The sequence below is a fragment of the Chaetodon auriga genome, chromosome 18 (genome assembly GCF_051107435.1).
Source record: "Chaetodon auriga isolate fChaAug3 chromosome 18, fChaAug3.hap1, whole genome shotgun sequence".
NCBI lineage: Eukaryota > Metazoa > Chordata > Actinopteri > Chaetodontiformes > Chaetodontidae > Chaetodon > Chaetodon auriga.
In genome coordinates, this window is record NC_135091.1 from 11,265,503 (window position 1) to 11,278,867 (window position 13,365).

Sequence of the window (13,365 nt, forward strand, 5' to 3'; positions counted from 1 at the left end):
TTCTGTCACAAGACGAGGTCACAGGACTACATGCACCAGTAAGTTTAAAAATGTGTAGTTTGTCCCACCCTAACATGTATCAAGACAACAGGAGAGTGAGAGAGGTGTCAATCATGGACAGTCTAATCAGGCAAAGTATGTAAAAATAGACAGGTGAGTTACCTGTAACCTACTACAACAGTACACATGTTGAATTCTGTCCTGTCACTCTGCAGCTCTGAGCAACAGAAAGACGAGTACATGATGTTAAGCTAACACTGACCTACTGACTTCCTGCAGATATTTCACATTAAAAGGTGAAACATGTAGGAAGTGTTTGAGGTTGCGTTAAGCAATTGCAAATAAAACGGTGTTCCAAATGAAGGCTGAGTTCTGTCTTCCACTGCTGCAAATAATATTTGAGAATTTATAGTAATAGATTAGCGACAGGGACATGTCAATCAAGCAGCGTGCACATAAAAAGGGTAAAATAAGGGGTGAAGCCCTGTAAGGCATGTGCCATCTGGCAATCATGCAAAGACGCTGACAAGCACGATAACGCAAATGTTTCTTCTTAAGGAGGAGCGGTGAGTTTTCCTTTCCTCAAAATCATGATAAAAGCCCTCAATTAAATTGTCTGGATGCTCTTTATTTGAGGAGTTTTGTGATAAAACAGGATATGCAGGCTCTCTCTGGCCTTGCATTTAAGTGCTGTACATTGGGGCAAAGTGATGTTAGGACTCATCTTTTTTGCTTATAAAACAGCTCATTTTTGAGTTTTTCAAAGTACTACCTGGTAGATTTACTGCCTCTTTCTCCCCAGATGGAAATGACATTGAAAAAAATGCTCCAACAAAAACCCTGATGAAGAAAAACGTCTGAAGAAGCCCCATAATACAGCATTAGAAGCGAGTAGTGACCTTGAATTATGTCTGTCTTGATGAAAACATACTGTAGGTATGCCACACACATACATAATGTGCAACCACTGTTGTTATACATGTACACACACTTAAATCAGCAGAAGAAGAGAAGGATATTGGTTTTTCATATCCTGTTTTATTGTTCAAATATGGCAGGAGACAATATATACAACACAGTACAAACAACACACTCACGCAGTCAGACAGACACACGGACACACAGAAAAGACAAATTTGTACAGACGTTCAACACACATACAGCTCCATGATTGATAAGAGACAAGAATTTCTCTGGGGAACCATTGATCAAACATCCTACAGTCAGACACGCACACACACACACACGCACACAGATGAACAGAGTAACCATACAAGCCAATAGGACAAGTTGTGTATTAAAGGGGATTTTAAGGAGATTAAGGATCCGGTGACAATAAAAGATCAAAACGAAAGCATTCAAAGTCCACCTTAAGACAGAATTCACCTTTGTTATTGACGTTTCAATGAGCCCACAGTGACAGGACTTAAGTGGATTTCACAGAGATGAAAGCACATTTTCCAGCTCATACCTGTTCACGCTGGAGGGAAATAAATGTGAGCTGGAAAACAGGCTCTGCTTCTCTGCGTTCACACATTTACCATAAAACAGAAATGACAGGAACTGTGTTTCACGGTGGACAATTTTAACACTGAACTCAAGAGTGCAACTCTTTAGCCACAGGTTGACATTTAAGAGACTTTGGCAAATCTTACAGCAAAGTGAGCCTTCATCACCCCTATTGGCTAAAAATGTTACATATGAATCGTCACCTTGAAGGTTCTATATACGACATTCACTGCCACTGGATGTCGCAGTACGGGTGCCTCGGCCACACCTCTCCCCTCAGGATAAACAGCCGTTATATCGCTCACCTCAAAGCCACCAGACTCCATTTACAAAATCAGTAATTTAACCTTGCAGCTCATTGGAAAACAAGCTTCATTCAAACTCAAGAGAAACAAAATAAAACTCAACAAAAACATCTTGGTTTGTCCAAAAATGACTAACTCTGTAAATTAAGGGCTTATTTAAACTTCTGGGATCAAAAAAAGAAATTTATCTTCACTCTCGCTTCTCGCCTGCAGCAGCGAGCAGCAGAGGTGCCGACCTTCGCGAACATCCAGAGAGGATGAACAGAACAGAAATAATCGGAGTCTCTGCTGAATGCTGAGTTCAGTCACAGGCTGAACTGAGCACAAACTCATCTTCTGCCCTGCTGCTGCTCGCTAGCTTGCGGCTAATATGCGGTAAGATATTCTGGCTGTTTGGGACGAATGAGCAAAAATAAATGACTCGGTGATCAAAGTCACGCGAGTAACGCTCTGCTTTCAGTCTGAAACTCGTTATAAAGGTGGAAAGGGCCAACAGTTTCACGGGGAGGGACTCACATGTGCTAACGTGTGAGCAGCCGGAGCAGCGACTAACACAAAGAACAGAGAAGCCACCATTACTCCACTATATTCACGTGTTTGCTGCTATATGAATGTTCAAAACGTCATATATAGAACCTTTAAGCACTTACAGAAAAACTGAAAAATCCCATTAATTTGTTTCAGTGACTTAAGGCCACTTTGAACAGAGGTGATTTGATTTTAACAGCATATACTGTATTTACCTGCTCCTTAAAAAGTGAAACCAAAGACAATCAAATAACACATTTGTAATTTTGTGCTTTTTTCACCTTTGAATGTAAACTGAAAGCTCCTTCTCTCGTTCCAAAATTGAATCTTCATTTTTGCACATGAAATGCATTTCAGGGAAGCCGACTATTCTCCTTTAACAGCGAAGCATTATAAATAAAAGTTAAAAAGGATAAAATAACAGAGTATACCTTCATCATAGCTGTATCATCATCATCCTGCTGTCAGTCAAAAGCCTCATCTCCAGGGAGTCGAGTTTAAAACAAAAAAAAAAAAAGAGATCTCCCTCAATTTCACATTGACGCCTGTGTGTTTCTGGATTTTCGTGAGCCGTGGAGTCAAGTGCAGAGCATGAAAGGCCGATTTCATTTTCAAGTCTAACAGAAAAAGATGGATGGAAGACACTGAAATTATGAGCCGGAGGGGGTGTCAGCTGACAGCAGCGATTGTCTGAGTTAGCCTCCCCGGCTTCAGCATCTGAGTAACTGCTCCTACATGTAGAGAAGCTCCGCAGATCAGCGTAAATATTCCCCATAAACACTGAGCCTCAAACAGCTGTGCTGCTGCTTCGGACTCATTTCACAGAAACAAACTGACAAAAGAAAACGTATTGACATTTATATGAGGTCAGACGGGAGGCTGAGTTATGAAAACCTGGTCTAATAACAACATAAAAATTAGATTTTGAGTTTTCATTGAGACAAGCACTCAGGTCATTGATGGCGGTTTTGTGAAGTAAAAATGCATTCTCGGCAACTTGTAGTGTATCGTAGGAGTGTTATTTTATTTTCAGCAGCCCCAGCTAAATATCTCCATTGTAAAGTCAGAGCCATTGACTGCAGAAAGGGACAGCAGTGTCAATAGCGTTGGTGTCCAGATCGGGTTTGGAAAAGCTGCAGTCGCTTAGTTTCCGTTTGAAATTCAGAGCTTAGAGCTGCATTTATCTCAAACTGATGATTGTCTCAGTGCTGCCTCGACGCGACACACTTGGTTAATACAACAGTAGCATATAATACGTAAAGCAGAGCTGGGGCCAGATCACTTTCTCTGAACGACCTCAAGACAGAAAGCAGTTTGGTGTCTTATGTAAAAAGTGAAATGAAATCAATTAAAGATCATTTCCTGAAACTGAATTGAAAGTGCTTTGGACCCAGACTCGCTGTAAAGTACACACACACAAAAAAAAAAAAACCTTACACAAAGTCCAACTTGCTGTATTTCACACTTAAGTCTGAAGAATCCAATCACACCTCAGACTCCGACAGTCAAACCAGCTCTCTTCACATACCCTCTGCAGCCACAAAGATGAGCAGATGAGTGATCTTTGATCCATTAAGACAGCACTGATTTTCCAAGAGAAACATATGCTCAAAGAAAACTAAATGTTTTCTTCACCTGAAACAATGAAGTTAAGGAGAAAGAGGGAAAATGAGGATATTGAGTCCCATTTTAAGGGCAGGTGACGGTGTCTACAAAACATGATTTATCTTATTCTAAAAGGGCGGTTTGTGAGTGACAGGTTAAGGTGGACCATACGTGTGCTCGTGTGTCTCTAGAGGAGTGCTTCACATATGTTTTCTGGGTTTGACGTGCAAACACAGACCCACAGCTGAGTGACGGTCGATATCCTCGCTGTTAAGACGCAGGACACCAGAGTTAGTGAGTTAACGAGCAGGCTTAGCTAGCTGGCCTGTTGGGACAGTCACAGCACTGAACTCAAGCTACATTATCTATTAACTAGCACTGTGTCAAGCTAGGTCAGTTGGGCAGGTGGCTAGCATGACTGGCTAGCCGTTCTGATTGGCTAGCTGGGTTAGCTTGTCAGCGAACTGGGCCGACTGGTTGGCTGGTTCAGGCTTTGTGCCCAGGGCTTACTGACTCTTCTCCTGGTTAGCTAGACCTGGCTGATGTCTTCTGGGCTGCTGGTTTTTCAGTGTCTGGGCCTCAGTCCGATGATGTCACTTCCTGTTGTCTGTAGTGGCGTTAGCTTTAGCTGTGTCCGTCTTTGTTGCGGTTTCCTCAGTGTTTCCGGGGGGCTGCACTGTCGTGACATTCGGCCCACCCCCGTTTTGAAGTGTTTCTTGTTTGTATTGTTGCAAGGCGCGATTGACAGCATCCTCCACCAATCGCCTGCTGACCCTCAACAGCTCTGCCTCGTCTGGCTCAGATCGGCGACGCCCACCTGGGTACAACAAGCACAACAAAAGTATTTTATATACACCGTTGACATTGATATGGCTAATGTGTTAGCTAACAGTTGCAGGTCATTTGGAGCTCTGTTTATGGTCTCCTCCACCTTCTGGGGAATTCATGTGGCTCTTTAGCTGCTAAATGCTCCACTATGTTCACCATATAGTTGCTAAATGTGTCTGTCTGCTGTTTTCTTGCTGGACAAGTAGTGAAAATTTGGTTTATCTGAGCTTTTCTGCTCAAAACAACTGCCTGCTGCAGCTGAAAACAATGCCCATGAGAGCAGTGAGCATGAACCAAAACAGTGGAGGGCAGTAAAAATCCCAAAAAATAAGCTTGTGTAGCAGCATTTGAAGCCATAAACCACAATGAATCTGATTGTAACTCTAAGCCCACTGTGGTGTTTGGGTGTCTTTTCACATGACACCGGGGTTGATTTCATTGTTATTGCAGTGTGTTCAAAATGAAAGCAGAAGATAACGATCAATCTGACAATAACAAATGAGTCTGCACACACTCATCACAGACCGAATCCAGCAACAATAGATTGGACGTGGCGACGGTAGATAAGATGTGGCAGAGACAGAAACCGAACAGATGAGGTGAACAGCCAAGTCTCGGCTCTTCCATGCATGCATGCTGCTGGGTCTGCTTTTGCTACAGACAAAATGGCAGACTAAAAGACAGTGAGACAGGAGAGGACTCAGGCAGACGTAAAGCCAGTTAGAGAAAAAATGAAGACGGGGAGAAGGTCAATAATTCATGTAGAAAGACAGTTAGGCAGGCAGGCTGTAAGACACACAGCCTACACACTAAGCCATTCAGAACGAGAGTAATAGAAAATCACTCAACCGTCCACAAAGATCCATCGACACACAGACTGATGCAGAGGTTCAAAAACACACTATACGCACTTCAACATTTGATTACCGTGGCCAAGAGTAAAATCCACAAGCTAATCTTCCATATCACACAATCCCACTGGGCCCATAGGCTTGTTTGTATTTGACAGCAGAGTGGTGCTCTATTATTCATCACATAAAGAGACAGTAGGAGTGAGACGTTGAACGAGGGTGATAGCGGTTTCAGGTCAGGCTTGTATCCACAAAGCGTGATGTATTTTGTATGTTATTGTTCCTCCTTAAAGCTGGCAATTTTCTTTTCTTTTTTTTTTTTTTTTACGGCAATGTTTTTATGAGCCAGTTTAGTTTCACACTGTTCTACGGATCTACAGGTGGAAGCAACACGCCAAGAACAAAGCAATGCACGTAAAGCTGAATGGGTGAAACAACACAATGTGTTTTGGTGAGTAACACTGAATATAAACTCCACAGGGCACCTTTAAACTCTTAAACCAGTACTTATTAAATATGACACGGTGCAGCCCAGCTCTGGTTCACTCTGTTCATGTATTAATACTGGTGATATGCGTCTGTAAGCCACTGCGAGGTATGAATACAATGAGGTGCACAAGTGCCCTGCAGGGATCTCAGTCGATGACGACTTGCTAAGAAGTGTCAGTCCCTGATGATCGATTGCTCGCACATCCATGCTGAGGACATTTTATATCCCCCCCAGGTGTTCTGCTGGGGTGAGATCGACTACACATGCCACTGGAATAGACTGCAGTCACAGTCACATGCATGTCATGTCTGCATATCATGACCAGCTGGACTGGTGATACATGCGTTATGTATCCATGGATTTGTTATTATTGCCAAATATCCAGCCTGCTAACAGGCTGACAAACAGAAACCAGGCGTCACCAGACCAGCCGGCATATGTAGTCCTCTCACTCAGCCAATTACACTCCAACCTGTAATCATATCAGCTTCTCTGTCTTGTTTTTTTTTTTTTTCTCTAAATGGATTTGAACCTAACATGATGTTCTGTTCTCGTACATCTAACTGTTTTATTGAGTTGTGCTTTCTGAGAAGCTCTGTTGCCGCTGTACTCAGATGCTACTTGATTACCTGCAGCCTGTCTGTCAGTTTGAGTGACTCACACCTCTGACCGCTGTTTGACGAGGTATTTTTGCCCTCAGGACTGCGGCGGACTGAATTTATTCTACATCCACCTTTCTGAGTAAACAGTGCACGCAGTTATGTGGAACTCCTGGGATGTTGGCCATTTCTCATTAAGATGAGTCACCTGACACTGGCGCTTCCGGCACTAACAGATAATTTCATTTAAATGGTGTCCACATTTACACCTGGTATTAACATGAATCTGGATAATGACATCCAATCTAATCCTTTGTATTATGGCTGCCATTAACTGGCCGTTCACATGATCTTCAATCTGCCTGCATTATACTCGGATGTCAATACGCAGATTGGCTAAGGGGGGGCTTGTGGACTTAAAGCGAAGTAAAAGAGATGCATGGCCGTCGTTCATTTTAAATCGCTTCTTGTGAGGAAAGACTTTCTAGCCGCTGCTACTATTTGTGGGTTTTGCAGGGCACCTGAAGCTATCAGGAAGAGGCAGAGTTAGGTAAAAATGCTGGGTGGATATTTTCCTTAAGAATGTGGTCACGCTGTTCACACTGCATTTATATCCGGCTAAGATATGATCACGATGCAGAGCCCGACCTCCTCCAGATGAGGTCTGGATCTGATCACAATGTGTTCTGTGTGCACGTACACCTGCATTAACATGTGCTTTTCCATATCAAGATAGGACATCCGGCAACAGATTATAGGTAAATAGATCTACTTGACCATCCTAAGGGGGCCCTGCATGGTTTTCGCACCAGTCTGCACAGCCCTGCATGCACGGCCACAGACCTCAGCAATTAAGGAACTGCAGGCGAGGACGTGGACCCAGCATGGGCCTCTCACAAACTGAAAAACGTTGGTTGTGCAGACTGCATGCTGCTCATTATTTATGATGCTGGTCTGTGGAACCAACTGTTGTATCAGCTGGTGATCACACAAAACAATTTGCTTTTATCTAGGTAAGGCGATTTTGATCGTGATGATGTTGTTTTATCAGCTTTCCAGCGGGTGGTAGTCTGAGGGGCCGCTAAAACACAGCAGAAATATTTCAAACGCACATCAACACGCACGCTGGTTGAACTGCGGCGTCTCTTCGCTCCGTTCCTGTGAACGCCGTCACGGTACATGCAGCCTACGATTCAAAGTAAACACGCTGTAGTGAACACAGGTTCGATCATCTGGACAATCCCAGTGAATGTGTATTTGTCAGCACGGCAGATTGAAGCGTCTGAGTGCAGTGGGAGCTCCCATAAGGATGAGAGCGCAGCAGTATGTACACATGCTGAACCCATTACACATCGAACAGCTGCTGAAGGCCTCAACCCTGTTTGCATGGTTTAAACTTTATTTACACAGAACTCAGTGTGTGGTGGAGGAAGTAATTACAGCACAGGCGGAGAAAATCCGTGTATTTCATCAGCAACTGAAGGACGCCATTCGAGACTGCCTTGCTCAAGGAAACTACAGCAGTGAGGTGGAGGGAAGGCCAATACACACAGACAGTACGGTTAATGGACGGTCTCCTTAATCACTTGCTGTCTCATCCAGAGCAGACTGCTTTCGCTTGGATCATTCAGGTTAACCGAATTTCAACGGATGAGGGAGGTGAAGTGATTTTAGATGAGAAATCTATCATTTGTTGGCAGGTTCTAAAATGCTGCCGAGTAACTCTTCAGCTGTGATGAAATTACCTGAATATGAGTAAAAACTGATGATTATTCATAGAATCTGGAAAGATTTGACATGCTCCAGGTGATCTCTGAAAAAGACATCTAGTAAGTGATCTTTTGTCAGTGTGATCTCAGTAACCCAGAGGTTGCTGAAAGGAATCATTAATCATGCCGAAATTCGACTGTTCTGAGGGATTACATCAGAGTGTACTCTTACTCTGTAATCACATGTAGATTCGCTTTTAAATGAACCTTCCTGACTGATTGTAGACACATGGAGCGGCTTCAGAACCAAATCTGCAACACAGGCGCAAACATCAAACATTAAATAAAGACACACACATAAAAAAAAGAGCTGCCTCGTGGATTTCATACAGTCACGAAGAAGTACAGTACATAAAAGCCTTTTTGTCTGTTAACACAAGGGAGATACTTCTGGTGCTCGACAGCAGCGACTTTAAAGATTAACTCTGGACCCCTGGGCTGCATGAAGACTGGAAGAGACGCACAAATATTCTGAAGGAGCACTGTTATCCGCCCAAAGTGTATGAAACAGGGCCCAGGTCTCAGAAAAGGAGCAAAAATTACTCCACAAGTCTGCAAACTCAGCTGAGGCAGCTCTTTAGAAAATGAACTGTTGGATGACTTTAAGACGGGAAGATGAACGTCATATACGAGGACTAAATCCCTCACGTCGTGTCCTGTCACTCAGCTCATGAACTCGGGCCGACAGGAGACAGACTCTGGCTCGTCAGACGTCTGCTCTCTGCCTGCGTCTTTTTAAAGAGGTCTGTGTTTGTGAGAGGGAGTTTTTACCTGCCCATTCAATCTAGATGAATGATGGCAGTAAAGCTTCCCTCTGCGCGCACACACACACACACACACACACACACACTAACAGAGACACAGATAAGCCTTTCGCTCTCTGGATAAAGTGATTCCACAGCAACACGTCTGACACATCTCAGTCTCACACACACATTCAACATTATCTCACACACACGTTCTCAAAGCTTATATCCTCCCACCATTTCTGTGGCTCTGCCTCCAACCTCTTTCTGTCTTTACTTTTCCAAACCTCTCTCTCGCTCTCTCTTTATCTAAAACCTTTTTTTCCCCTCTCTCTCTCTGTCTCTCTCTCTCTCTCTCTACTTTTTCTTGCTGGCAGTGTTGTCATGGTGACAGGATGAGAACCAGACAGGCACTTCAACTTTTAACAACACAGGAGGTTGTACTGACTTCCATCGCTTTTTTTTTTTTTTTTTTTTGGCAGACTTCACTCTCTCTTGTCTCTAAGTGTCCTCTTCTTTCACATCTGTTTGACTTTTTCTTCTCGCTGAGCCTCTTTGTCTCTTTCTCTGTGTCTGACTTGCCTTCTTCTTTGCCTCGCTGCCTTTCTGCTCCGGGCTCATCTTTGCCTTACTGTCGTGACCTATTGTCAGATATTGCTTTTGTTCTCCCTCTCTATGCACTGACATGTTTTTATTTAATCTAAAAAGTTGTTAAAAAGAAGAAGAAGAAAAAAAAAAAGAAAGCAAATGAGCAAAAAACACCGGAACAAATGTAACAAATGTCAGGAGCAAGCTGAAAACCCCCAGCATTAAAATTTATGAGCAGGTGGGAGATTTGAGTGAATAACAAAGATTTAAAGCTGCATTCACACCTTCATCTTCATAAGTCTTGGCCTCTTTCACTGTGCTGTTAAGTCATATACAGCCAGACTGAACCCCTTTGCCCATATGGTACAAGCAAAGCCAATCAGTCAATTCTGGTTAAACCTGTAGTGGAAATGAGATTAGTCCAGGATATGCTGTCCTCTGTCCAACAGCGCTACCATGCCAGGTTGTGTCTTCACTGTCTGGAATGTTTTAGCCATCATCGCAGCGTGGTCGTCTGGTCTATTTCACTGGTCAAGACTGAAATATCTCAAGTAGGGCTGCAACTAATCAGCTGATCATTCCCTCGATTTATCAATAAGGCATTTGGTCTTAAAGCATCTGAAAAATAGTAAAAAAAAAAATAATTGTTTTTAAGTATCTGTGGTGTCCTCAAATGTCTTGTTTTGTCAAACTAAGACTAAAAACATTCAACCTACAATGATATAAAACAGTGAAAAGAGGCTGCAACCTGAGCATGGCTGGAAATTAAGTTAAATGATGATTATCAAAAAAATGCTTCATCTAGCGCCATCATCAGGTCAAACTTCCACTTTGTCCAACAGTTTGATTTATGATCCACAAAACTACTGACTTCCCATGCTAATTAGCGAATGCTAGCTCACTAATTTGCTAAACTAAGATTTTAAACATGGTCAGCATGATACCTGCTAAAAGTCACAGTGATAGCAACGTCATCGTGAGCGTGTTAGCATGCTGACACTAGCACTGAGGCGCTTCAGTGCAGCCTCAAAGAGACGATAGCGTGGTTGTAGACTCTTAGTCTTGTTTATGTTTTCAGTAGTGTTTCAGTAGTGTTCTTTGACCATAGTTCACTATGTCCAAATGTTAGCAATGTCATTGTGAGCATGTTAGCATTTAGCTCCACACACCAGAGCTGCTACCTTTGGCTGTCAAAGTGTTATTTTCTCCTTCAACTTTCTTCCTCTCTCACGCCTCTGCTTCCTCTGTCTGTCTCTAATCTGTCCAGGGTTTGTCATCGCTCAGACGAACAGGAAGGTTGAAGGGTTGTCGGTGTACAGATGCTGTGTTTGGGACTATGACTGTACCGTCGGCGAGCTGGGAGTCTGCACAATGTCAAGTGACAACTACTGTGTGACTGCTGTGTTTTGATTTCATCCCCGGCCTCGCCGCTCTGCTCTGCTTTACTTGGCACTGCTCTCTTCTCCTGGCCTCTGCTCTGCTGTGATTTATTTTGTGCCGTGTAAGAACCTTTTAACACCATTACTTCAAACTCCCTTACACGCGTATTTATCTTGTTCTTTAGCAACTCCATTCCTTCCAAATAACAAATGCAGTCCACTTCCTGGTTGGATCAATGCTGACATTCTGCTGAAGCCTGCCAAAATTTTCAGCCAGCACTTTCTGATGTCCAGTTCCAGCTGAGGGTTTGCACACAAGCACTTCACATCTACGTGCAGTATTGAAAGGGCCCATAATAATCCCATTAAAGACCTGAGTCAAATTCACTGGATACAGCCGCCTAACTGATTATGTTTACATCCAGGCTAATAATCTGCTGCTATGACTAATTTCTTCTTACTTCAAATGAACTGATTCCCTGAAAGCTTTAGCAGGCAGAAAATTAATGCAGCATATCTGGTAGGGGGGAAGAGGATAAAGCATAAGAGAGAGCAATGAGCGGATGAAGACGAGGAGGAGGAGGAGGAGGAGAAGCCAGTGAAAAAGGGGGAGAAAGAGGAGGAGGAAGACTACAGTACAGTATGTGATGTGAGGAAGAGGAGGGCGTGTTTGCGCAGCATGAAACCCTCCTAAAGCGAGGGGCAGAAAAATGAGAAGGAACATGGAGAGGAAAAAAAATAAGGGAGAGAGCAAGGATTGAGGAGGAAGAGGAAGAACAGACCTTGAAGATGTTAAAGATGAGGACAGCGGGGGTATATGGAAGCTGGGGGGCAAAGAGAACTGATGGTGGAGCAGTTTCCTGAGGAAATACCAGAGACTGTCTCAGAGATACTGTACTCACTGCAGCCCAGTTCAACACATGTAAATTCAGTGTACTCTGGAGAGCTCGTATGCACGTTACAGACCGAGTCAGGATCAGCATGAGGTTGAGGAGCAACCTCATGTACTGAACTGGAGAATAGCCCACTGTCCTTATCAAATAACCTTTGAGCAAGGCACTAAAACAATAACTGCACTGAATTCTATTAATGTGTATGGAAAATACTTACAAAAAAACACTGAAAGATAACACTAAAACACTAAACATTAACACAAAGGTGATGTATTATCTGATGGTGTACTTTTGTACAGTCTGCAACACCAGAGTAAATTGATTTGCGTGCTAACATTTGCTGATAAGCACAAAAAGAAGCACGGCTGAGGCTAATGGGAATGTCTTAAGTTCTGCAAGAATTTAGTCATAAGCCAATGTTTTGGACAAATAAAAATTTGACCCGGTGCTAGATGGATTTTTAAAGGATCACCAAAGTTATTATGATGCATCCTGAAGGGCACGTGGCAGACTGACTGACCAACATTCCCCTCCCTGGAGCCACACTGTTACCATGAATAGCTAAAAAAAGATAGTTTCAGCATTGCCTCTTTTCATTCAAGACAAAAACTGTGGCACAGCATCTCCTCACATTTGGCTCAGAGGTCTGACAGTGGACGCTGACATTAAAGCAGAGCAGCTGGACAGATGTGCACGCTGCTCGACCGTAGATCAAACAAACAGCCCGTCCTTTCTAGTGCAAAAGGACAATAGGCTAAAAAACATACTACGCTTTGATTTAACATCTTTTGGTCCTCTAGCCTGGTGTCACGGCACAAAGGATCCCAACCTAGTGTGTTAGCTAACTTACAAAAGCACCACATGGCATGACTTGGCTCTATCAGCTCAGCACAGCCCCACTGTGACTAAATGTGATATGGTGAGCTTTCTGTAGGGGGTTCATTTCTTTATCATTTCAGAGAATCAGAGGAACACAAGGAATCACATGCCTCTCCCTCTTAGCATCGCCCCTGTGTCCACGCCTTGTTATGGACACCAAACTGGCTTATTCTTATTACTTAAATACATAAACGCTACCTGCTGCAGCTTTACAAAGAACAATGGCTGCGTCTGGCTTCATGTCGGGCTGTGATCCAGTCAGACTTTGGTACAATCACACACTGAGGAGACAAAGCACTGAAGAAGTGAACTTATTTATTGAACCTTAAAAAAAAAAAAAAAAGCACAGAACTTCTTCACATAACAAAACCTCTGTCCTCATTCCCCCTGACCAAG

General features: G+C 43.2%; 1 protein-coding gene across 3 annotated transcripts in view; it reads right to left on the reverse strand.

Moving 5' to 3' along the window:
* Positions 1-1,018: 1,018 nt before the first annotated feature.
* akap7 (A kinase (PRKA) anchor protein 7) overlaps positions 1,019-13,365 on the reverse strand; it is a 39,205-nt gene continuing 26,858 nt past the window's right edge. For all 3 annotated transcript variants that reach the window (XM_076756165.1, XM_076756164.1, XM_076756166.1), the window contains one exon: positions 1,019-4,764. In XM_076756165.1, the coding sequence (XP_076612280.1) occupies positions 4,541-4,764 (224 nt within the window). In that variant the 3' untranslated portion in view covers positions 1,019-4,540. The remainder of the gene's footprint in view (positions 4,765-13,365) is intronic.